The 26,114-nt window shown below is 39.2% G+C and overlaps 1 protein-coding gene across 2 annotated transcripts in view; it reads right to left on the reverse strand.

The window, feature by feature from the left end:
• Positions 1–3,013: 3,013 nt before the first annotated feature.
• The window catches only part of ARL15 (ADP ribosylation factor like GTPase 15), a 468,816-nt gene continuing 445,715 nt past the window's right edge, over positions 3,014–26,114 (reverse strand). For both annotated transcript variants that reach the window (XM_049768137.1, XM_049768136.1), the window contains one exon: positions 3,014–3,860. In XM_049768137.1, coding sequence (XP_049624094.1) covers positions 3,708–3,860 — 153 coding nt within the window. In that variant the 3' untranslated portion in view covers positions 3,014–3,707. The remainder of the gene's footprint in view (positions 3,861–26,114) is intronic.

Raw genomic sequence — 26,114 nt, forward strand, 5'->3', positions numbered from 1 at the left:
ACAGCCTCCATTCCAAACCACTGAAAATGACACATCCCAAAGGGCCACTCCCACCCACCCCGCCCCCTCCATACACCACTTCTTTTCTATTTGCACCATTAGGTCAGAAGGTTAATGAAAATGCACTTTAAAATTATAAAAAAGGATGAAGCCAGGCATGAATTAAATTTCCACTCAAGTTTGAATATTCCATCTGGGCATTAAAATAACCTCATTAGATTTAAAAATCTTACAGTGTGTCCAGAGTTGCTGGGATAGGTCTGAGGTGCTCAGGAATTTGATGACTACTAATTGCTTACCCAGGAAATTTGGGGAAACAGGAGAAAGGTTGGAGCCCAGCTTAGAAGTGCAGTGTTGCAAGCTTTCTATGTAGTCAAGTAAATGTCAGGAAAGTGTTGCATTTGAGGCCAACGAAGAGCTGGGATTTGAAATTTTTGTTTTCTCTCATGTGTTTTTTCTTCCTCTTCTCTCATCTTCCAGCCATCTTTTATATTCTTTTTCCTGCATAGAACACTCATTTTTTTAAGAAAAATCTGTAAATGTGCAGTTGTATTTCCTCTTGAGTCACTTAAAAATAGATTTACTTATTTCCTGAGAGCATCAATCAACATTGAAGGAAACAGTTCATTGCACCAAGCTGAGCTACTCTAAGAAGTGATTTGCTTTTCCAGCAAATATTCTACCATGATGCTTTGATTGAAGGGTGACACTAGAACAACTTCACTCACACACTTTTGTATGAAAGAAGAAAGTAAATCGCAGCTGAAGAAGACAAACCAACTGGAAACGACTCACGCTTTTTTTCTCTTATTTTGTCTTTTAAGATTTTTCACAATGGCTTCAAAGGAAATGCGAATTAATCATTTGTTTTGACCCAAGAGCAGCAAAAACTTATTTTGAAGACTTAAACAGGCGACACAAATGTAAATAAAAATCTGGGACTCCCAAATGCTAAAGCCAAAAGGAGTTAGTCTACACACATCAATTCTACTCAGCGTTTATTTTCATTTGAAGAAAGTGAAAATCATATATAAACCACGGACAATACAAGTTCTTCTTGTCTGGCAATTGTCCACACAAATCCATTAACCTTGAAGTATAATAGATACAGCATTTAAATTTTAAATAGAAAGACAGGATACTATGGCAGTTAATTAGCAACTGATACTGTAATCTACAGTAGATACAAAGTTTTGTCATATAAATTAATTGCCATTACAAAAAGGCAACTGCTTGCGCTAAGAAGGTACAAAAACCGGTAACTTCCATAAATATAACAAGAAGCGAAGTGAAGAAATACATAACAGACTGTTTTTCCTATATAATATTGGAATATGCAAACTAGGCCACCTGTGGCACTTTATGTGAATGTAGGAACAGGACACCCACCACTAGCCACACACACTTGCCACCCGCCACCCACTACAGGCTCGGCCCGCCCTCCCTGCAGTGGATTTCCCAAACATGGCAAATTCTAGGGTTACAAGGACAGGAGGCCGCAAGGAAGCAGCAAGACAGAGAGCTCCAAACTGCTAGACAAAGAAGGAGCCTTATTGACAGTTGTAAAGCATTAGGCGTCAGACAGAAACTTGTCAAAAACAGCTGTTGTTGGGTACTGATGGATAATGTTTTCATTCTGACGGCTGAGACGCTGCAGACAGTCATGGGCCTGAGAAGCAGCCCATCACTGGCGCACACATGAACACACACACAGACAACGGAAAGTCATCTAACAGATGGTTCGGCAGTGCTCAGCCACACTAGCTTAAAAAGACAACATCCGACATTGGATGAACGTGCTGAGAAAGCAGTGCCTAATAATCATTTATTTTTTCAGAGGCGATGAGCACAACAGGACATAGAGATATCAGGAATTGTGTCATTGATCATCGGAATGAAAGTTCTGTGCTGCTCATAGATGAGATGGTATAAAAATATCTGGGGTGATTCTGACAAAATCGAATTAGGATTCATCTTTGGACCCATTCTGTTGGGAAGAGAAAATGCTTTTAGAAGTGTTCAATGTAAAAAAAAAAAAAAAAAAAAGAAGTGTTCAATGTTTCAAAGGCAATGATTATATTAAATTCCACCTACAGGATTAAACCACATAAACTGTATTTGAATGACGCCAATCTTCTGGAGAATTACTAGGGATTACATCACCCTGTAATATCACTGTGTCAGCATATGCTACCTAAAAATTATAAACATGTTTTGATTGTTCATGTATAGGGATCAGTTTTTTTTTATTATTACTTGACCACTATGTGTTTTAAGCTGTCAAAAATCTACAAAATGTGCTAAAGGATATTTCACCCATAAACCTCTATATCCATAAATTATAAGTTTTAGAAAAGGCCACAGGCTCTAAATCTTAGTAAAACTATACATTATTTTTTCTCTGTGTAATTTTAGCATTTAACCTACACGGGGGAAAAAGTTCTAAGTTGAATCTGGGCCCTAAATTTACTTATTTGCTGCAGCTTCAGTACTTTTAAGGGCACATTGAAACCCCTGAAAATAGAGGTTTATAATAGAAATACTGATAGACCTTTAATTACTTAGATGGAGACATTAATAGACTCCATTAAACTCCATTAGTATTTAATGAATGAATATACAGATGATTCTGTCTTTGTTATCTTTGTCAAATCCATGCCAACTTAAATCTTAGCCAGTATAAACCATATTTCATTTGGCTATTTTAAAAAATTGTATTTATGGTTTCAAAAATTATGTTCTCTATCTAAATCAGACACGAGAATTTTAGAAAAAGATACCTATATTATCTTATAGCTGACTTGATGCAGTCTAATCTTTACACTAAAATATATTTGAGGGTCCTGGAGTGATAAACAGCAGGTAGGGTGTTTGCCTTGTACGAATTTAATCTGGGCTCAATTCCCAGCACCCCATATGTTACCCTGAGCACCCCCAGGAGTAATTCCTGAGTGCAGAACCAGGAATAACTCCTGAGCATCGCTAGGTGTGGGCCCCCAAACAAACACCCCCCCAATATTTAAAAACTTGAAGAAATTATAATCAATGACCATGCATTGTGCCTAACTTTCCTATTTTCTCATAAATTAGAACAATGCCTTTGCTTTCAAAATAGGGATCAGAGTAAGACTTGGGCTGCCACCAAAGAAACAATATGCAACTTGTCTTTCTTTGGCAGGAGAGTCTTTTCTGATGAGGTGAAGAATTGAAGTTTTTGGTGCTTATTTATCTCATCATTTCTAAGGCCAGATACAGAAAGCCAGAGATAAAAATAAAGTAAAACCTCAAGAGATCTTGAAGATGACATAGATAATACGAAGAGCCCCAGACATATAACCCAGCACCCTTTGCGTCTCCCTGAGTCCTTCACCAGGGATTTCACTTTCTGGAGCCACAGATTCTATTCTTTTAAGCACAGAGAAGAGCAGAGACTCTGAGGACAACAGAAGGAAGAGACATGCGGTGAAAATAATTAGTGGTAAATAAAGAGTACATTCTCTCTCAGTAGTGTGTACTCGACGCGAATGCCGATGAGACTTCACCTGATGGACAAAATGTTCACTGTCATAAAGAGATGAGAGTCTGAGATAACAAAAGGAGAACAGATATAGAAGCCATGGAGTTTGGCTACCAAAATAAAAATTTAAATGAGAAATAAACATGACTGGTTCAATGCCTTTGGGGGAGCCTGTTCTCTGAGCCACGTTTCACATTCTTCCAGCCTCGTGGTCTTTTTCTTCCAACAAGCTGATGAGTTGTGAGAAGCTGTCCTTCAGGGAATCCATGTCATCCAGGGAACAGGGCTGCAGGATCCAGCGTTTGCCCCGGGCAAGGGGTTCAAGTTCAAAGTATTTTTTGACCTAGATTGGGGAGAAGAGAAATTGGTCATTGATTTGACTGGAACTTTTTTCTTACAAAACGTTGAGAGTGATGCAAAATGAAGATTTCAAGGGGAACACAATCAAAGTGAGATGGCCAGGCGTTTCTGGAACACCATCCACCACTGTTCCCATAAATGTGGGTTATGTACTGTGACCCCAGAGTGTTTTCTTTAGGAGTGAATGACCCATTTTCAAGCCATTCCACCCATCTGCTAATAGCCTGGGAGGCCCAATGAGGTCTAAGAAAGAACTCTATGTGCTAAGAAACAGGGTTTTAGTCATGCTGAAGATGCCAAAAAGAATCACTTAAACCCAAAACTCGAGCATAGCTGCCTTCACTATCCTGCAAACATATTCAAAAGGCTACAGCCTATAATATGAACTATACCAATTACTTAGCAACTCGGTTATTTTGGTCATCAAACATAAAATAGAATTTACATAATATTTTTTACCCTTATAACTATCTAGCATCTAATACTGAGACCTGGGAAAGTAGATTGCATTGTTTGTTTTTGGTTTGGGGCCACATCTGGCCATGCTCAGAGCCTACTCCTATCTCTGTGCTCAGGGGTCATTCCTGGTGGGGCTAAGGGCAGGGAATATGGATGTCATGAATGAAACTCAGGTTGACTTATGCAAAGCAAGCACTTTACCTGTTGGACTATCTCTTTTGCGCCTTAAATGTAATTTACAGAAAAGTAATAGAGAGCTGGAGAGATAGTACAATGGGTATTATCTGGATTTGATTCCTGACAATATATGGTCCCTGAGCCCTACCAGAAATTACTTCTGAACTAGGAGAACTAGAACTAGAACTAGAATAAGAGCTAAGAGTAAACCCTGAGTACTACACCCTATGCATGAGATGTGGATCAAAAACATGATAAAAAAGAATAAAACTGATTGAATGTATATAAATATGTTTGTACAGATAAACAGTCTTCCAGTTTAATTTCTCTCCCAGTACTACATTTTTAGGAAGAGAAACATAAATACTGAAGAGTTGGCAGAAGAGGTAGACCATTAGCTATCTTCAAAAACTTGCTCATGCAGCTGACTCAGGTTCAATCCTTCCATCCTATATGGTCCCTCAAGCATCACCAAGAGTGACTCCTTATGGTTGAGCCAGGAGTAACCACTGAGCATCATCAGGTGTACCCCCCAAACAAAATAAACAAACAGCAAAGGCTAAAGCAATAGTATAACAGGTAGGTGTTTGCCCTGTGTGTAGCAAACCCAGGTTTGATTTCCAGAATCCCATATGGTCCCCAAGCCTAATTTCTGAGCGCAGTGCCAGGAGTAACCTCTGTGATTCACGCGGTATGAGCCTAAACAAATACAAGCAAAAATCTCCAAAGCAAAAAACCCAATGAAACAAAACAAAAACAAACCCAAACACTTGTTCAATTAACAATGAGTTGCAAGTCACTCAGTGTGGTGGTTAGGATACTGATGGATTTTCATCTCTTGATTTGAATAAATACCAGTTTTTTTGACTTCCAGAAGTATGAATCTTCTCTCAAGGGGAAAGAAAAAATGCAAAGTTCATGTAACTCCTCATATACACATATACTATCAAAGAGAAGAGAACACTGGGGGGCCCAGGAATAGCTCAGTGGCAAAGTATGAGGCTGCAGGTTTGATTCCTTGCATCACCCCACTTGAGCTAAGATGATCATGGTAGTGCTGCTGTTTGATCCCCAATGCCACAACTTGGAGTATTAATGCCCTAATTCTGGCTTATCACCTTAAGGCATAAGATCCTTGGTCACTGTACATTGCTGCTGTTAATAATGAGATTGCAATGACCCACAAAAAGAAAAGGGAAGGGGGGGAGGGTAGTTAATAAAAAAAGGTTTTTGTATTTGTAGTTTAACCAGGTTTACATAACATAAATTTTAGTCAACAGCAACATCAGAAAGGCATTCTTCAAAGTCATTTTTGGCCAACAAATTTCATTAAATTCCACATACCATGGAAATTCCAAAGTTTTGTTTTATTCAATACTTGACCCAGAAAAAAAAGTATCGCAACCTTTTTTTTTTTTGCAAATGTGGTTTCACTTTGTCTTTATCATCATCATCATCACCAATCTATTGTTAGCAGCAGAGAAAAACCAAAGTGCATTAACATTTGTGCATGTTTCCATGTAAGCAAGCTCTACATAAGAAATACCAAGTTTCCATGCTGATATTGGAAGCACAAATATAGAATGTCATTAAGATCATGGAGAGTATCACGAACTTCATTTACCTATCAGAATACAGGTCACATGATTTTACAATTTCTGCCCAAGAATTTATTTATTTTGAGTGTGAAAGGAAACACACTATACAGTGGTTGAGGTTTATACCGGACATGGTTCTTGAGGGTCACTTCTAGCAGAATTTAGGGGTCCCTGTGGTGTTGGGAACCAAACCCAGAGCTCAAGCATGCAAAGCAAGCACTCTATCCTTGAACCTCCTCTCTAGGCCTGCCCAAGGTATTTTATAATTCATGTTGATAAGAGAATTCTGCCTTATGGAAAAGGTAAATTCTGCTCTTTTATTTCTTTTTTCAGAGTACTAGAAACAAGTTACCTACAGGAGAATTTGAAACTGTGCTGTGATCACCCCAGAGATCAAACTTAGATCACCAGAGAGGAACTACCAGTCAGCAAAGGTAAGGAACCAGCAGCCAGCCTAGGTGGGCAGAAGAGTAGGCAGAATTGGCAGGTGGGGAACACAGTAACATTTACACTCAGAGCAGGACCAAGCAGCTCTAAAGAGTTGACAAGCAGAGATGTTCCTTTCCTTGCCTCTACCCCAGGTGAGATTTCTGACTGTACCACTGAAGTGAGGATCCTTATGCTTATAATGGAACCTGCTACTTAATCAATAATGCATTCCCATTGACAAGAAAGCACATGTAGTACCTAAAATATGGTAAAGAAAATAGCTGCATTCCTGCCATTTTGCAACCTTAAATACAAAATTTTAGCTAGCAAGTGGGATAAGGCCTGTAAGCAGACATTCAATCACAGTAAAATGTAAAAAATAGCTAATGTAAGAATACATCAATAACAATATTAATCCAAATGATTCATTAGTTTATAGAACTAATCCCACTAGCACATTAACAACTCGTGCAAAAGCAATATTGGATTTTACTAACTGAAAAATGTAATATTTTATATCCTGCAATATGGGATAAAGGGAAGGCTGGTATAAAAGAGAGAAGGATGATAGAGGTAAAAAGAGAGAGAATAGAGATAAGTAAGGTTTTTAGCTTCTTACTAAGCTTGGTGACTAAATAGATAGCCTGTCATGTAGACATACTTGGAAAACAATAAAGATGTCTGAAGGTGCTTATATTTCAGGAGTTGTTTTTACTGAATATTAAACATGGAAGGATATGGGAAAGTGGTTGGCAGATTACAGACCAGATTGGGGTCAAGCTGACAGAGCAGGAGAATATGAGCTTCTCTGATCTGTAACCTAAATGGATTGCTACTCTGCTGCATTCACCCTGCTGGTATACAATAATTTCACACATTTTTCTACAGTCATGCTATCAATTAAAAATAATTCTGACGTTCTGTAATAGAAAAGTATGATTGAGTCTGCTGTCTGAACATGGCTTTACAAGATTAGACTTTGAGGTGTTAAAAGCTAAGAGTACAATGAAGAGAGCAGATGCTGACTTTAGGCTGACTGAACTCCCCCTTCCCTTAGGATCTCATTTTAATTGTGTTTTTTTCTTTTTACGTGTATTTCCATGTTGACTTCCTCCCTATTATTAAAATAAAAATGACTCAGCATTTCTACTGACTTGTCCTTCCACAGGTTTCCATTTAATTTTACTTATTTTGGTTCTGGGGCCACACCTGGCTGTGCTCAAGGCTGACTCCTGGCTCTGTGCCCAGGGCCATACAGGATGTCAAGAATTCAATCTGGGCTGGCCACCACATGGCAATGCCTTCCTCTCTGTACTATCTCTCTGGAATCTTCCAGTGTAATATTTAAGAAAGGGATTTAATGAATCACTGTTTACTTCTTCATTTAAAAAAAATAACCCAACCAACCAGTCTGAAATATGAGGAGGCTGTATTTTTATGATAGACATGCTTTTGTTAAAGGTTACTATATCAAGATAAAAATTTACTAGGTGACTTCAGAAAAAAATGGACTTCAGTATTTTTAATGCTTTAGCTGCTGAACCATGGCTAGCTGGGAAGGGCTGGAATCAGGAATTGGTGATGGCTTCACATTGGCTTTGTGGAGGCAGTACTTGGGGGATGACTTCAGAATACAGCTGCCTGGCAACCTGTGGTCATTTTGCTATTTTGGGGAGATCCACAGAGTGGGGCATTTTTTAGTGGCCATGTGTCCACCCTGGAGATAGGAAAACAAAGCAGCCACAGTAGCCAAACTATTTTAGCTCTGTCATCAGAGTGAGTGCGGGGCATGGGCCAGGGCTGGACTGCATTCCATTCTCCTACACCTCACTGACTACAGAATCGTCCTGTAACAGAGACACAATGGCACCAGCTCCTGGGCTGCTAATATCTGCAGCAGCTGTTAAACCTGTGAGACATGACATAGCTCTGGAGACCAGCTCACAGGGTGCGAGGTGTTTCCTATGTTTCCTTGAGTGGAGGAAGAATAAAATCATCCTTTCCTACTTCAGGCCCTGTGGTGGTGTTGGAAGGACATATAACTACCAATACTTCATTTTCATGGTTTGCAAATATGGCATGATCCTGTTTCTAGAAGACATGTGAGTCATTTATGAGCAACAACAGTTACTTTTTAAAAAACCCACCAACCTCATTTTATATGTAATGATAATCTGCTTCCCTCTCCCTACCGCACACTGTACCTGTTATTCAACCACCACGTTCATAACAATACTACGTTTCATGTACCCAACCTTGGACTTGTTTCCCTTTTAGCATTCTGGGGACACAGGCCCCAGCATAATCCAAAAATACTTCGTATTTTTATGTGATAGAGCACTTGATAGAGTAGTTGGTTTTTGTTTTTATTTTAGTATTGGGATCACACCTGGTGGTGCTCAGGAGCTAGTCCCATCTCAGGGTACAGTGGTACAGTTCTTGACAATACTTGGAGGACAATGCCAGGAATTAATCTGGTTTTCCTGCATGAAAAGAATGAGCTCCAGAGCTATCTCTTTGGCACTAGAGTTTTTGGTTTTAAGATCAAATACTTACAATGAGGGATTTGGTGCAGATTCACGTGTGACCAAATATTACACAGAGGAACCAGAGAAATAGCAAAAGGGTTAAGGCACTTGCTTTGCATGTGTCTGATCCTGGTTTGATCCCTCGCACCATGTATAGTCTCCTTAGCATTGATAGTGAGACCTGAGCACAGTAGGGTGTGGCCCAAAACAAGAATAAAAATAACACAAACAGAAAAAAGAGAGGGTAAGTGAAAATTCTTTACTGTGTTGGCCTCTATTTCACATCCTAGGATATTCTGCATTTGGTTCTAGTGGCCATTAGCAATGACCAGTCCTGGCACTAAAAAAAGATGTTGCATACCCACCACATTCAGTGCCCAAAACACAACTGGGGTGGTCCCATCATAGTTGAGAACAGCTGCTCTCACCCAAATAAAATACTGCTACCTCTTGCCCCTTTTGGGGGACACTATTTACCCATATTTTCACCACTGGCGACAGAAGCCAGATGTTTGCTCCCTCTGTTTTCCCAGACTGCCACTTTCACATTAACAATGTCTATTCCCTCTGGAAAAAAAAAACCCTAGCAGATATATAATGATCTACCCTTAACATAAATCATTGGTGGTGGTGGTGGGGATTGGGGGAGGGGTGAGATTGGTGTTAGGAGCTTTGGAAGCTGGTTTCCCATAACTTCATTCACTTAACCAGCACTCACCGCAGGAGGCATACATATGTGCCAGGGAAGAGTGAGAGTGCTTTGACAAGCCAGCTGCGGCAATGTTCCATGTGCCAATGCAGAGGGTATCACCAATTAGAGCAGGGTACTACTGAACAAAAATCCAAAACAAAACAGAAGCAAAAGCCTAACAAGATGACTGTCTTCATTATTTGTCTGATATGACTACAAGTCCCCAACTTCCAAAATTTCCAGTGACCATAAAGGATTGCAAACAATACTGTCCAGTTTTCTGAAGACCCCATTTCTAGTTTACATCACACTGACTGTACTTCAGCTGGAATCAGGAAAAGGCAGCTTTAATTAAAGAGGGATATGATGATTTAGAAGAATTCTTAAGTCCTGTACATCAATTTGAATCAGAGATATCTCAAGAGAAGGCTGTAACAGGGCACGTTAAAAAGGAAAGCACATTCTTTCTCCATCTCTGGAAAGGCATTTGGTTCACAAGGAGGCAAGCTGACATCAGCCCCTTAGGACTCATAATCATCAGCATGAGTCAGCAGCCAAGGTGGAACTCAGGGATGAATGAATGGGTGATAACCACATGCAAAACACTGAGAGCTGGGAAAGCATGGTAGCTGCAGGATTGGATAGGTAGGTAGAAGGATAAGCTGGGGGATGTTGCAAGAGAATATGGCACATTGACAGATCTGAACCCCTGAGGAGCCACTACAGTTCTTTAGTTGCTTGAAACACATATTATGTTCATTTATGACATAAGCTCTTCACAGAACCCTATGCATCAGGGTTTTGGAAATAGGGTTCATATTGGTTTTGAACTTGTTGGGAAGAGTGTGGTCTGGATAATTGATGCAGCCAGGACTCCAATGAGGAGGATATAGAGATCCCGACAAACCACTCTGTTCTGTGGACTACTGAACGTGTCTGGTAACAAGGGAGTGGGGTTCTCCTTACTGACGCCCTAGTTCCTCACTTCCATCACTAGAGCAGATGCATGTATTGTATTAACATGTCACACTGCGGGAAAACATTGGTACTGAAATGCTGATTGTGTGCCTTCTCTTTCCAACTGCACTCATGACGATGTGAGTGGCACTAGTCGGGAGACGGGCCATTCTTTAGAGTGTTTATATTAAGGAAATCAGCAAGTATCACCAACCAGACTTGTTCCTTTTCTTTCTAGAGTCAGTTGTCTAGTACACTGTCGAGGACATGCAATCTATCCATGTTTGGGTAGGGTCCCTCTAACTTCGCTCTTGTAATGGCAGAAGCTGGAGGAGCAGGCTTTATTAACAAGTAGCCTTCACAAAAGTCAGAGAGAACTTTGCCCATACCATGGCTCCAGGATGTGTCTAAAAAACAAGTAACAGGGCATCATTAAGATTCTTCAGAGCACATTCCTGGCAACTTGTTCAAAAGGTTAGTATAGAGAGAGAGTAGCACCATCTGTTCCCCTATTCATTGTGCCTCGCACAAGATTGGGAAATGCTTAGACAGGTACTAAAAAAAAAAAAAAGGTACCAAAAAGTCACCAAAAGTGACACTAAAGGTGGTAATATATAAGTGAAACCATTGGCTAGAGTCCTACAATATTACTAAATAGTGAACAGATATTCACTCTGAGAGTTTGGTGTTAACTAACATTATAATTCTACTTTGGGAGTACATATTTATGATAGAAGATTGATTTCAAGAACAGTAGGTGTTGGACATTGTGCAGTTCTGATAAGATGGCTTCTTTCTGGGGGCCAGAGTGATAGAATAGCGGAAAGGCATTTGCCTTGCATGCAGCCAACACAGGAGGGACCCCGGATCAAATCCCGGCATCCCATATGGTTGCCTGCACCTGCTAGGAGTGACTTCTGAAAGCAGAGCCAGGAGTAACTCTTGAGCACCGCCAGGGGAGCCCAATTCCCTCCAAAAATGATGGCTTATTTTTTAAGCAAAGGGCAGCTGTCTGACCTTGGGGTGATTAAAAAAATAAGCAATGGTGGCCAGAGCAGTGGCTCAGGGTGTAAGACGTCTGCTTTGTGTGCGCTAGCCTACTATGGACTGTGGTTCGATCCCCCGGCGTCCCATATGGTCCCCCAATCCAGGAGCAATTTCTGAGCGCCTAGCCAGGAGTAATCCCTGAGTGTCACCAGGTGTGGCCCCAAAACCAAACAAACAAACAAAAAACAACCCAAAACCAAAACAAAACAAAAAAACACCCCACAATGACTGGGGAAAAAGCGAGCCATGACTGAAGGCTATGGCCTATGACCAAGTCTTCCCCTTAAAACAAATCTTCTTGCTCAGTGTAGAGAAAGTTTCTCTGATGCGTAGAGAAAATTATATGTTGTGACAATAATTATTACAGAAACCCAATCTTTCACTGCACAGGATATCTTACTACATCCCAAAAGACACAAATAAAATTATTTCATTTGTTTTTGTGGGAAGACTAGGGTCTACAAAGCAAACCTATTTGTGCTTAACCTGCTTACCTACTAGTACAGAAAAGATTACATTTGTTTTCTCTTTTCTATGTGCCTGACTGATTCATTTTGTCCTTCTATCTAAAGAGCTTGCTTGTCAGACAGCTGCTGTAAAAAGCACAGTGTAAGAATGGATGCTTCCTGTTTCAGGAGCAATGAAAGATCTTCAGTATTCCTAGACCTACACCTTGCTCCACTCCAACTAGTCTACCTGACCCCTGGGGGCCTGGACTCTTTCCTACCCACAGGCCAGTATTTCAACTTTGGCTTCAACCCAAGGCTCCTTCACCTGCAGGTAGAAGAAGACTCTTAGATTTTAAGGCATCACTGAAATCATTCACCTCAAGAGGAAACTCAATGTTCTCAAAGGAACTTTTAAAAGTACAAGGGGCTTGAGTCGCAGGAGCCATTGCTGGATGCCTCCCCAGCACCTGGGCACTATAAATTCCCCACCAATCAAGTGGTCTTGGCACAGAGCCAGGCTTCTTTACTTATCCATGGCCTCATTCACATGACAATGACAAGGATGAGTAAGTGCCAGAGACAGCATGTCTCACAAGGCCTAAAATATCTACTACTTGGTTCTTTGCAGAAAAATAAAAAGTCAACCCCAGGCTTTAAGGAAATCAGGAGGCTGTGGAGGAGGCTGGGCAATAGCCTTTTGGGGTTTGGTTGTCACCTCACTTGCATGATCTCCTCTTTAGGGGAACAGATAAATTGGGTTTCCCAACCACGCCAGATTCAACCAATGATTTCAGATGTTTTGGAAGCAGATAAATGCTCTTTCAACAAAATGTAATTTGGGGCGGCTAAAATGATAGTACAGAGGAAAATAAAGCATTTTGCTTTATATTTACACTTGCATTCTACCTAGGTTTAATACCCAACATGAGCACAAAGCTAGCGGTAAGCCGTAAGCACCACTGGGTAAGGTCACAAAACAAAACCAGATAAAACCCATAAAAGTCAAAACTGGATACTAGTAGCACAACATTTAACATATAGTTGAATGGTACATATTTGAGAGTCCAAAGATAAACCTATATTTATTACTCTATCTGGCCTGGCCTGTGCTTTTCTTCTGTGGAGACATAAAGTTCCCAGAACTTTTCAGGACACAGGGTCTGCTCTTTCAGTGGGAGGTTTAAGGACTTGAATCTTAAGGATGATCTTTTATTGCTTGTTTGTTTTGGGGTGATACCCAGTGATACTCAGAGGTTACTCCTGGCTATGTGCTCAGAAAACGCTCCTGACTTGGGGAAATCATCTGGGATGACGGGGGATTGAACTGTGGTCTGTCCTAGGTCAGCATGTGCAAGGCAAATGCCCTACCACTTGCGCCACTGCTCCGGTCCCTTAAGGATGATCTTTAGCACTAAGTAATATTACTTCTTGTTACTTTAAGGTTTGAAACAGGAATATTCAACTTATCAATTTAGAGTCCAAAATCTAGCTTTTCTTAACCTATTACAAAGTGCTTAAAAATTATATTTGTAGTTTTGTGTGTGTGTGTGTGTGTGTGTGTGTGTGTGTGTGTGCATTTTTTTTTTTTTTTTGGTTTTTGGGTCACATCCAGCAGTGCTCAGGGGTTCCTCCTGGCTCTATGCTCAAAAATAGCTCCTGGAAGGCTTAGGGGACCTTATGGTATGCCGGGATTCGAACCACCGTCCTTCTGCATGCAAGGCAAACGCCTTACCTCTATGTTATCTCTCCGGCCCCTGTATATTTTAACAATATGTTCAGGAAGCTGAATACTGGTTAAGCCCTTTTTATCAGCTTTATAAACATTTCAAAAAACATTGATAAATTTAATATAGTAAAGTTATATTAATTAATATATTAAGTGCTTTAATATTTAAGCACTAAGATTATCTAATAATAAAAAAATCCTCAAGTAGTTTAGATTTTTTGTTTTATCCTATCTTCCAGTAAGATTTCTTCCATTCCTTTATAAATCCAAATAATTCTCAAGTTCTGTTCTGGTACAATCTACTGCTATTGACAAGTTTAACTACATTTAAACTCTTTCTACATGAGATCAATTTTTGTAACTACTTCCATACTTAAAAGATAAAATAATATTTAATAATATAATAAAAAATAAAGTACATATAATATAATTATAGATTATAATTTATGTTATTTATATATTATATGTTATAATACATTATAAATCATATAATAAATAATAAAGTTTTGGGTCACATCTGGTGGCACTCAGGGATTCAAACTACCGTCTGTCATGTATCTACTGTGTGCAAGGCAAATGCCCTACCGTGTGCTATCTCTCCAGCCCTAATAATATTATCATTGTTGTTGTTGTTGTTTGGTTCAAACCCAGTGGTTCTCAAGGGTTCTTTCTAGCTCTACACTCAGGAAAATTACTTCTAACAGGCTTAGTTGACCGCATGCCAGGGACTGAATTCAGGTTGGTCACATGCAAGGCAAGCATACATCTGCTGTACTATCACTCCAGCCCCCAACTTACATGTTTTAAATTATGATTAAAAAGTACATCTACCAGGATGACCTTATAGAAGAGGTCAAATATATATTTATAAATACCATATATACTATATGTAATTATATAATGTATAGGGGTGCTTTATACTGTATATAGAAATAGATATTATTTAGATATAAATATGTATATCATTTACATATAATAAAATAGAATATATATCTCAAAATATATCTCATTACTCAATGTTAAATCTTCTAAGACACTTATTAAGAAGAAAACTAATCCATAGTGTTTTTACTCAATAGAAGGGTCACCTTCTACTGAACTTGGGCTCAAACAAAATTTTTGGGAGTTAATACATGCGATTGGAACTACAGATGTGCAAGACAAAAATTTTGGTGAAACTCATGAAAAGTTAAGACTTTTTTTTATGGCTTAATAGTATTTCATTGATTGGGTACAACTAGTTTTGTTTATTCAAGTACCACACTGAAAGGTCTCTAGACTGTTTCCACTTATATGCTGTTATGACTTCAGCTATGGAGTGATTACTTTCACCTTAATACAGGCATCATAATTATATAAATTTATTACTTTGGGTATAAAGACTATTCAAGATAAAATAATCCCTGTTGGTGGTGAGTTCAATTTTCATTCAGATTACCCATTTCACTAGGATAATTAAGATTTAAATAATCATTCTATGATCAAATCACATCAATGAGTTCTCTGTTCCTTGAAGGCACAGATAGTCTTTTTTAAACGATTTTAAAGATATGAAATCATAATGAAAGGGAAAATATGTGCTATATTTTATTCCATAAAATATTCATAAGGGACAAAAAAGACTATTCAAAAGTTGTTACCATGCTTCCTTGTTAATCAGGCCAAGGATACATGTAAGAAGTGGGATGTCATGAACGGTTTTAAAACTATAAGTCTAATTGGTTAAAAGTATATGATACATTTGCCTGCAGGCAGATGAATTATTTTGCAAATAGAAAAGCAAACAACACATCATGGAAAATAGAACCACTACAGAAATCTCAAGACCCATAGGACACTTAGGTTTTGAGCTATTCCTTTAATCTATGTCCAAACAAAGCATCTAATTCTTATCTCAGAGAATGGAAAGCATTGACATACGCAAAAAGAGAAGCATCAGTACACTTGTCTTTGCATGCAGGTGCAGGCAGCAGACTTTTCAATAAATAACATCTAGAACACAGTCATTAATTACAGAGGCAGCCAGCTTTCAAGTGCACAGTGTTTTCTTTTTTCTCTTCCCATCTCTTCTCCCCTGCTAGAATAGTTTTTAGTTTACTCTTACCAAAAAAGCATCCATATTTGGTATTAAATACTTTTAGGGCTTTGTAGTTGATCTTCTCCATCTTCCATGTTTGGGCTGGTACTCTGTGATGAATGACCTTTATCTTTGGGAGGCAATTATTGTTAAATGAGAAGCAACCTATCTAAGGAAAATTTTCTCCATGCAATAGAATATGTTGAATGTAGTTGTTTAAAAAGTTCTACCTATATGTATGAGAGGTAGTCGAGTATGTACTAGACAGGAAGGAGGGTTAATGAGTGAGAGCCCAAACACATCAGAGACAACCAATTAGCTAGTCTGAAACACAGGCTTGTAAAGTTATCAGTAACTTATAAAATGGTCTGCTACACACAAGTAAAATGCTGTTTAAATGACTTGCTTAACTAGATGCATTCACCATGAAATTGATTCTTTTAAGGTTTTTTTTTTTAACTTAATACTCATTAACTGTGCATATTGAGATGACTGGGTGGATGGGAGGATGGGTTGGTATATTGATATTGTAATGTGCAGGTTTAAGTTATGAATTCCATATTTTATGAGGTTAAAAGGTATTGAGGGGGAAAAGAAATCTCATCAACTGCTGACCACTGTGTCTGCCTCAGTAACTGAAATGAAATTATCACAATTACATTATTCCTTCTTTTCTCTGCTAAATGCTTAGATTGGGATTGTTTTATGTTCTCTAGGTCCTTATATAGTACTGATATTTATGCTCATGTATTATGAACTGCACTATTTTCACAATAGCCATGATTCTAATAATGGCACAAGAGAAAGACCTGAGTGTGGTATTTTTCGGAATCCAGCACATACCTCAGAAGTGAATGTCGCATTTCATCTTCAGGCAACTTACTGGTCTAAAGCATTTGAGGTAACTTGATGATATCTCAAACTAAAGCATTTGAGGTAAATATTTCTTACAAGTTACATTTACTATGTTATTTTATCCATAACCTTTCTTTTAAATATATAATACATTTTAAAAATAGTTTGCTTGCCTCATATTTAGCCTCTTCTGCTTTATGAAGCTCATTGCTTTAAACATATTTCGATCAACTATCTGATCAAAAGGCCAAAATTTGCCTTGGTTTTGTTAGGTCTGATTCTAGGTTTGATTGTTACGTCCTTGCTTTCTCAATATTGCTACTACAAGAAACTGCACTAAACCACTACCAATAGGTAAACTCAAAAGGATTCTTTGATTTCATAAAATAATAAGCAAGCTTCATCCAAGGCTTAGACCTTATCAGAGGAAGAAAATCTTTCAAAATTACTTTATATATTCCAGCTTCTTTGGCTTTTGCCATGAAATTTCATGCTCTCTCTCTCTCTCTCTCTCTCTCTCTCTCTCAGTTTTATAGCTTTAATGTTTAGGAAAGTAGCAACAACAAATCAGAATATGACTATATGGAACCCAAATAAACATGTTTAATATTGGCCTAGTGGTATTATGGCAGCACTCTGTCCTAACAACGGCAACATTTAGATATTGGAACAGATTCAAATTCTTGGGCCTTAAACAGGAGACAGACAAATATGGCAAGCCATGCATTGCTCAGACGCCAAAGAAGGGTGCCAATGGCCCTGTTCAGATGCAGAGACATTCAAGGGATGTTCCTGTCAGCAGTTTGTCCTCTGGCTACAGCAAGAAGCCACCATGGAAACAGTGTATGAGAAAGAAAAACAGGAAGATGTAGAGACAGAAAAATGGTAGAAAAAAATTGACCATCACTCAGTAACACATCTGAGAAAGGGGAGAGGCATTGAATGGCACTGTTATCAAAATGCCATATTTGCTGGTCTCAGGATGAGCTTCTTTCCCTGCTGTTAATGCAGCCAGAAGGTTACTATCCTGGCAACTAAAAAATATAAGCTTGGAAAGAGGTTTGCAGGCAGTCTGAGGAAAGAAAAGCTGAGTGATAATGTCCTGAGGAATTTTAGCCAATCCTCCCAAAACAACAACAAACAAATAAACAAAAAGAAGAACCCCCACAGGGAGCCGGAGAAATAGCATGGAGGTAAGGTGTTTGCCTTTCATACAGGAGGTCATTGGTTCAAATCCCGGCGTCCCATATGGTCCCCCGTGCCTGCCAGGAGCAATTTCTGAACCTGGAGCCAGGAATAACCCTTGAGCACTGCCGGGTGTGACCCAAAAACCACAAAAAACAAGCAAACAAACAAACAAACAAAAAAAACACAGGACTAATTGAACTCAGAATAAAACTCATATGAAGAGAACAGTAGAAATGAAAGTTCCCAAGGCCATTGATTAGATTTACACAACACTGTGGGGTCACATTTGTCAATGCAAGCCAAGTCAAGCCACCAGTGATAGAAAAATTATTACCCTTACCCCTTTAGGACTTCTACAACGTTGGCTGATTTTCAGTTGTCACAACTTGGGGGGTAGAGGCTGGGATTGCTATTAATTCTAGTGAGATGACTCTGCCCAAACCCAACAAAGAACTATCTTAGAAATTAGAAATATCTAGCCCAATATTTACTGTGCCAGGGCAGGAGGGGAAAAAACAAAAATACAAAAAGCACAAAACCTTGGTATTTTATATATATGTATATATATGTGTGTGTATATATATATACATATATATCTTTTACCTTCATTTATTATTGTTATTATTATCTTTATTTACCTATCTATTTTGGTCGATTTCTCTGTTTGGGTGTGATTATTGAAATCGTCGTCCCCAATTATACTTATTTTTGTCTATTCTTTTCTTTTCCTTCGCTATGTGCTAAGCCATGTTTCTCATTTCAAGACCATGGCGTGTTTTTGGTTTGTTTGTTTGTTTTTGTTTTGTTTTTTGTTTGTTTGTTTGTCTGTTTTGCTTTGTTTTTCGGCTGTTTTTTTTGTGGTGCTTATCGATATAGCTGGAGTCCTCACTGGATAATTGACACTTTTTTTGGTACTGGTGGAGTGTTTCACCTTCTTTCTCTCCTTCATCTCCCAAATCGATGATGAGAGCCTCTAGAAGGATTCCACCCATTTTGGGAGTATTAGACTCTTACCCCAGTTTATTTATCTTCTCCTTTTCAGGCAAAACCACGCAACTTGAACTATCTAGTCCTGCCTACAATTAGAGGGGGAGATAAAGGAGGCATCAAGACCAAACAGGTGCAAGACTACTAAGTAGTGGGTTGGATACAGAGGGGACCACATATTCTAGCCGCCCTGGGGGTGAGGGAAGAAGAAATGGGAGGTAGGACAACAACAGAGGGGTAGGGAGGGCAATTTGGGGATGGGAATCCCCCCTGATTTTATGTAAATATGTACCTAAAATGTTATTGTCAACAATATGTAAGACACTATGATCAAAATAAAAATTATATTAAAAAAAAAAGAAATATCTAGCCCAAAATGTCAATGTTGGGAAGCTCTGTTCTAAACTTATCTTTTAAGGCAGAAATTAAACAAAGCAAAACAACAGAACAGTTATTCATTATCTAGTTCCCTGGCTATCAGCACAAAGCACCAGGCAGCTTCTCTGGAGTCATGGATGATTTAGGAGAACAAATGGCACATGCCGCATATCTTTATTGTGGACCTTCCCGCGTGCCAGTTGCAAGGCCTTCGCATGCCACCACTGGCACACGTGCCATAGGTTCGCCATTGCGGAACTAGGAAATGTATGGAAAAGAAAGGCAGAAAGCAATGGCAGAGAGTACTGGTGCTCCTTACATGCTATCCATCTTTCTTGCTCAAAGTTGAAGTAAAAGATAGATCATGGGGAGAGACATGTCAGAACATTACCTGAAGGAGAGACAGGCATAACCAGAGGACAGCCGTCTTTCATTCATCCTCCATATTTCCTATTTGGGACTTTGGTAATACACAATGAACATACAGAGTACTGGGCTTTATGAAAATTTCATAGGAGATAAAAAGATAGATAGAATTCAACCGAGTCAGTCACTAAGTCAATATAAGTAAATGCCATAAAGAGACTGAGGGTTGGGGCTAAAGAGATAGCACAGCACAGCAAGGGCGTTTGCCTTGAACACGGCCGATCCAGGACAGATGGTGGTTCTAATCCTGTCATCCCATATGTTCCCGTGCCTGCCAGGAGTGATTTCTGTGCACAGCGGCTCCAGGTGTGACCCAAAACCAAAAAAAAAAAAAATTAAAGAAGAAGAAGAAGAAAAAGAGACTGAGGGTATCACAGCAGTAATACTAGGAGCCCAACTGATCCAGGACATGAATACAAGTTTTGACATTAGTACTAAGCAGTTACAGAGAAGATGTTCAGTTAGTTTCAGAGCAAGTTTCATATTAGTAGAATAAATGCTCCCTTGATTCACGTCCATTTCACTCTGTAGGATGGCCTGAGTCTTCACTGCTCTGGTGCTAGCCAAAGATGCTGCTTCCACAGAGAGGCGAAGGCCACTTCTTGAGGTTCAGGACAGGTGGAAGGTACTCTATAAACCTCCTCGTTTCTGTCCCCAGTCTTTAGTCAGGCAATTCTATCAGTTCTTGTCATGAAGTAATTAAACATGACACCAACAAGTGAAATAGGAACTTGAAAAGAAAATTGCTATTTTTATGAAAGCCACATGGAATGCATTCAAAGACCTCAATAAAGGCAAGTCACTGAAAGCAAACTGTCAAGTCAGATTTGGGTCAGACAACTCTAAAAGGGTAGAGGCAAAGGTGCAGACTGCTTCTCCAGTATCTGTGGATGTCTGATCAGTGGCCACATAATATGTGAAAAGGCCTGGGAGCTGATATCAAAAAAGTGTACCATTGGTTGTTTCAAGTCAAAACAAACAGTCTAATGTTTTAAAAACAAGACACTTTGACCAATTTTTGATGAACTGTTTGGCCACCAGTCAGATTAGGCCAGATAGGGGGTTTCCTAATTATATCTTTTAAAATACGTTTTTGATTTTGTCTGAACTGAAAAACAGAAAGGAAGTTATTAGAAAAGTAGAAGGAAAGTTATTAACACATTTTTTATTGAGAAGTTTAATGTTATATAGAATATTTTTCATGGGCCCGGAGAGATAGCACAGCGGCGTTTGCCTTGCAAGCAGCCAATCCAGCACCAAAGGTGGTTGGTTCGAATCCCAGTGTCCCATAAGGTCCCCCGTGCTTGCCAGGAGCTATTTCTGAGCAGACAGCCAGGAGTAACCCCTGAGCACCGCTGGATGTGGCTCCCCCCCAAAAAAAAGATCATTTTTCATGGCCAGAATACCTGTGGCTATCACCTAGTCTCCTTTGTGAAAGGAAATATAAATAAATTAAACACTCAATCCACACATAGACACATATATATATTTCTGAAACACATGCATGTATACTTCTGAAAATTCCCAAAGAAATATTTACATCTATGAAACTATATTATGATTATAACTGATTTATTAAATAACATATTTTTGAAGATAAATACTGTTATTTTGAATGAATTTAAAAATATTTTCTAGATTAAATGTTATCCCACTTTCCGAAATAGAAACAGTTCTACAAAGTCTACCCAACAGAAAGATTTGCCTAACCTTCTCTTAGCCAGTGCTTTAGATTAAGTTCTGCAGACCCGAGGCTTGAAAAACACTACATGAGGGCCTGGAGAGATAGCACAGTGGCGTTTGCCTTGCAAGCAGCCGATCCAGGACCAAAGGTGGTTGGTTTGAATCCCGGTGTCCCATATGGTCCCCTGTGCCTGCCAGGAGCTATTTCTGAGCAGACAGCCAGGAGTAACCCCTGAGCACCGCTGGGTGCGACCCACCCCCCCCCAAAAGAAAAACACTAATGCTTTGTTGAATCATCCAATCTACTTTACTTTGGAAATATTAACTCCACTCACCTTTCCATTTGTGAAGTAGTAATTCTATCATATCATTTGAATATTTTGGGGGGATTTCGACCACACCTGGTGACGCTCAGGGGTTACTCCTGGCTATGCACTCAGAAATCACCCCTGGCTTAGGGGACCATATGGGGCTCCGGGGGATCGAACCGCAGTCCATCCTAGGCTAGTGCACGCAAGGCAAATGCCTTACCACTTGTGCCACTGCTCCAGCCCCATTTATTATATCATTTGAAAATAAAAATCACGGGGCCGGGTAGGTGGCGCTGGAGGTAAGGTGTCTGCCTTGCAAGCGCTAGCCAAGGAAGGACCGCGGTTCGATCCCCCGGCGTCCCATATGGTCCCCCCAAGCCAGGGGCGATTTCTGAGCACATAGCCAGGAGTAACCCCTGAGCGTCAAACGGGTGTGGCCCAAAAACCAAAAAAAAAAAAAAAAAGAAAATAAAAATCACATAATGTCAATGCCTGGCTTGATGTCTTACATAGCTATAGTTAACTAGAAGTGCCAATAATAGAGCAGTAAATGGTGCACACAAAAGGCAGCTTACCTTTGTGAACCCACATATTTGTTCTCAGTAAGTGAATTACTTGATCCTTTCAGGTAATTTGTCACCTTTTAACACAGGGGATCAAGATTTCAGAGTGCTAGAAACCAGAATTGTAAATCTCAGGTGCCTACTCATGTCAGTGAGTCTTTCATATATAAGAAAGAGAAGATGTAGCTAAGAGAGAAGTATGAGAATGAGAAATAAATTCTGTCTGTCAGAATTCAACTTCTCCTCTGAACACAGAACACATGTAACTTGGGCACCTCTTAACAGGTTAAACGTGGTTTTCATAAAGCATAATGGGCAAGTTGAAATCTTTCGTGGCTGCTGCCTTCTTCCTGAATTTCTGACGTATCCTATGAAGTCATAGTAAACCATGGGTAACCTAGTCACAAGTTCAAGTGCTTCTTGGTGTTGCCAGAAGAAGCAGCCCAACTTGATCAATGTTAATGCTATATGGCATATAAAAGACTGCAAGGCTTCGTTAGGTCAGTAACTAAAAGCATTGTGTTTGGAAATCAAGTTTCTTCCTTGGGACATGACCAGTGACCCTGCAAATCACCATGATAGAAGCTACTTCCTATATACTCCAAGCAAAGTGAAGGAAATGGAACAGACAGACAGACAGACAACACAAAGCACAGGCGTTTCAGCACAGAAGGGAGGTGGTCATAGACTGCACTAGCTGTGGGTTCTCCACCCCTTCCCCTGCCATACTCCTTACAAATGAAGCTATTAAGTCCATGACTTATTTAAAGCATTTAAAGACATAATTTATTAACTAGCACACATGAAATAATCGAAAACAGTTCTCTAGATGAGCAAATTATTCTGTTCTCATAGGATCAGCCTTAGGAATGGCTTGCACAACTATATTAATGGGTCTTAGGAAATATTATGTTAGACTTTTATAATTCACATTTAAGAATTTATTTGTGTAGTATTAAATATGCCCATATCTGCACAAAGCATGAAAAAGCTCCCTGGAAATCATGAACCCCTTACACACCCAATATTCCCCTCCCTGTTTCCCCCCACCCCCAGAATCTTTCCCATCTGCCAGCTGGGTTTCATTTTAAGAATTTCACACTGAATATAAAGTGCTATTTTGACCATGTGGCTCCAGAAATGTGAATTTATAGTCTATTCAGATCATATGCAAGTGATTGACAGAGAGGGGATTAACCAACTGGATGCGGTGAAGCCTGAAGCCTCTGCCTCTTCCTTCAGGTTACTGTAAGCTTCCAGGAGAGGTCAGCCATCTTTACACTGTCTGTGGAGGCTAGCAAAGAGTAACTGTCTCAAGAGGGGACTCACTTGGCCACTCTGCCTTGCAACTCTTTTCCTTGGGTTCCATTATCTGCCACATCCCAACTGCTTCCCAAATGTACAATGTGAATGAGGCTTGCTCTCTTAGAGGTTCCTCACAATGATGTACATTTACTAGCACATAATCCATAGTCTAACAAGTTGGTCTTCAGGTTTCAGAGACAAATCTTGAAAAACATGCACAGGCATTGGGTTTTCTCTGGTTAGGTTGAGCAATTCTCACTATACTTAAAAAGAAGGTGCTCTTGGGCGTGAAAAAATAGTATAGTGAGTAGGGCACTTTCCTTACACACAATTTAAGTTTGATCCTTAAGTTTATATCCCTTATGGTCCTCCTAGCATTGTCAGGAGTAACTCCTGAGTGCAGAGCCTGGAGTACCCCTGAAAATCACTGAGTCTGCCCCCCCAAAACCAGTATTTATCATCCATCCATCAATCCACTTATTCATACATCCATGTTAAAAAAAGAAAAGATGTTCTTTTGTGTGTACGAATTTAGAAGTGGGAAGTCTTGGGCATTGATAAATGTTTTAGATAACACTGCTACTCCACACTAAATGATTCTTTTTAGCTAGTATATATCTTACCTCAGGCTTATTGTTGAGTGTCATTAGAGGTAAGAAAGAAATGTTATTAATATATGACCTGGTTTTCCAAAGTTTGTTCGTTGTAACTTAAGAGAATTGTAACTTAAGAGAATTTGTAACTTAAGAGAATTGGGTAAATGCACAACAATACTATAAAACAAATGTCTTCCCTAATGACAGAAGCTTACTGAAAAGAAAAGGAAGCCCTGACCTTTAAAAAGGGTGCATAGAATATCTTTAGATCTGATTATGCTACTGGAATGAGTCTCAAAATGAATGAGCATATCTAAACTTGTATAATACACATGTATACAGACATACACATTCACATCAGAGGAAAGTTGAAGTCCCCTGAAAAGTACATGCTTATTCTAACTTATCAAGTTTGTTCCTGTTCAGAATGCATAAGTTTTTGTTTTTTGAAGGTGGGGTCTTGAACTTGCACCTTATTCTGGAGACAGTTAACGTTCCTCCTTTCCCTCAAGAAAAAAGAAAGTATAAAATCATTTATAATTAGGGGAAAGTTTCTCTTACTTGCCTGTATCATAAATACAACTCCATTAAAAAATCACCAATAGAGACTAGATAGATAGTATAGCAGGTAGAGTGCTTGCCTTGGCTACCTAGGTTTAACCCCTGTATCCTGTATGGTCCCTCACGCCAACCAGAATTGAGCACTGAGTATAAAGTAAGGAATGAGCCTTGAACACAGCTAGGCATGGCCCCCAAACAAACAAACAAACAAACAAACATCACCAGTGCATTATGCATTATGCAGTTAGAAAAGTTCTGAATGTAGAGAAAGGTTTAAAAGAAGTCACATCAAAACACTAATGTGAAGAAATAGGGAATCAAGGTAATGAACTTTTCCTTAGAACAGATCTGACTACTGAACTTAAAAAGAAAAGATCATAGTTTCTGTCCTTTAAAACTCTAATAAGACCAGGATAGCTCAGAGGGCTGGAACACATGCTTTGCAAGCTAGGAAGCTTGGGGTTGATCCTTGGCACTTTGCTAGGAATAGCCCTCAAAATTAGTTGGCATAGTTCCACCCACCTTTTGGCCATTTCAAAAAAAATGTTAAAATTCTACTTATATGCAGGTATAAGTATATGTATAGGAAGGTAAGCTGGCTCATGCTGGCTAAACAGACAATGGTTGTTTGGATGCAAAACAAAACAAAACTAAACAATAGCTAAGGATAAAAATTCTGTCATGATAAAATATCTACTTTTATGATAAAAAGACATGCATCCATCACAGCTAAATATGAATTTTGATCATATGAAGGCATTTGGGTGACTGGAATATCTAATCAATAATTATTTTCTTAAGTTACTAGTTTCTACACTTCTGGAAAGTGTGTGGCCTTCTAGGCAGGTAAGACTAGGCAGGTACTATCCAGGACTTTTACCTTTTGTGACTGAAAACCTGATACACTCTCACCAGTGAGAAACCATATATAGGTTTCCCACAATTGGGAATTGAGTACCAGAACTCAAGTTCCTGGACAGAAAATAAACCGCCTGATTTTTGTTCTTTATCAGACTCCCTTCAGAACAAAATCATATTTGGAGAGCAGCATAGAAAGGGTCAGGCCAGCCACCTTCCTCAACTGAATTCTAATGCTAGAGTGAAGACAAAGGCTGAAAAATCATGGGCCTGGAAACACTGAATATTCATGGCTTACCTCTATCATGCCACCAAAAGAAAGATCCTCTATCCCCAAATTCAGAACTAAAAGCTACTGTTAAAATGACACTCAGGACATCACTCAACA

Source organism: Suncus etruscus, chromosome 2, assembly GCF_024139225.1.
Source record: "Suncus etruscus isolate mSunEtr1 chromosome 2, mSunEtr1.pri.cur, whole genome shotgun sequence".
Taxonomy (NCBI): Eukaryota; Metazoa; Chordata; class Mammalia; order Eulipotyphla; family Soricidae; genus Suncus; species Suncus etruscus.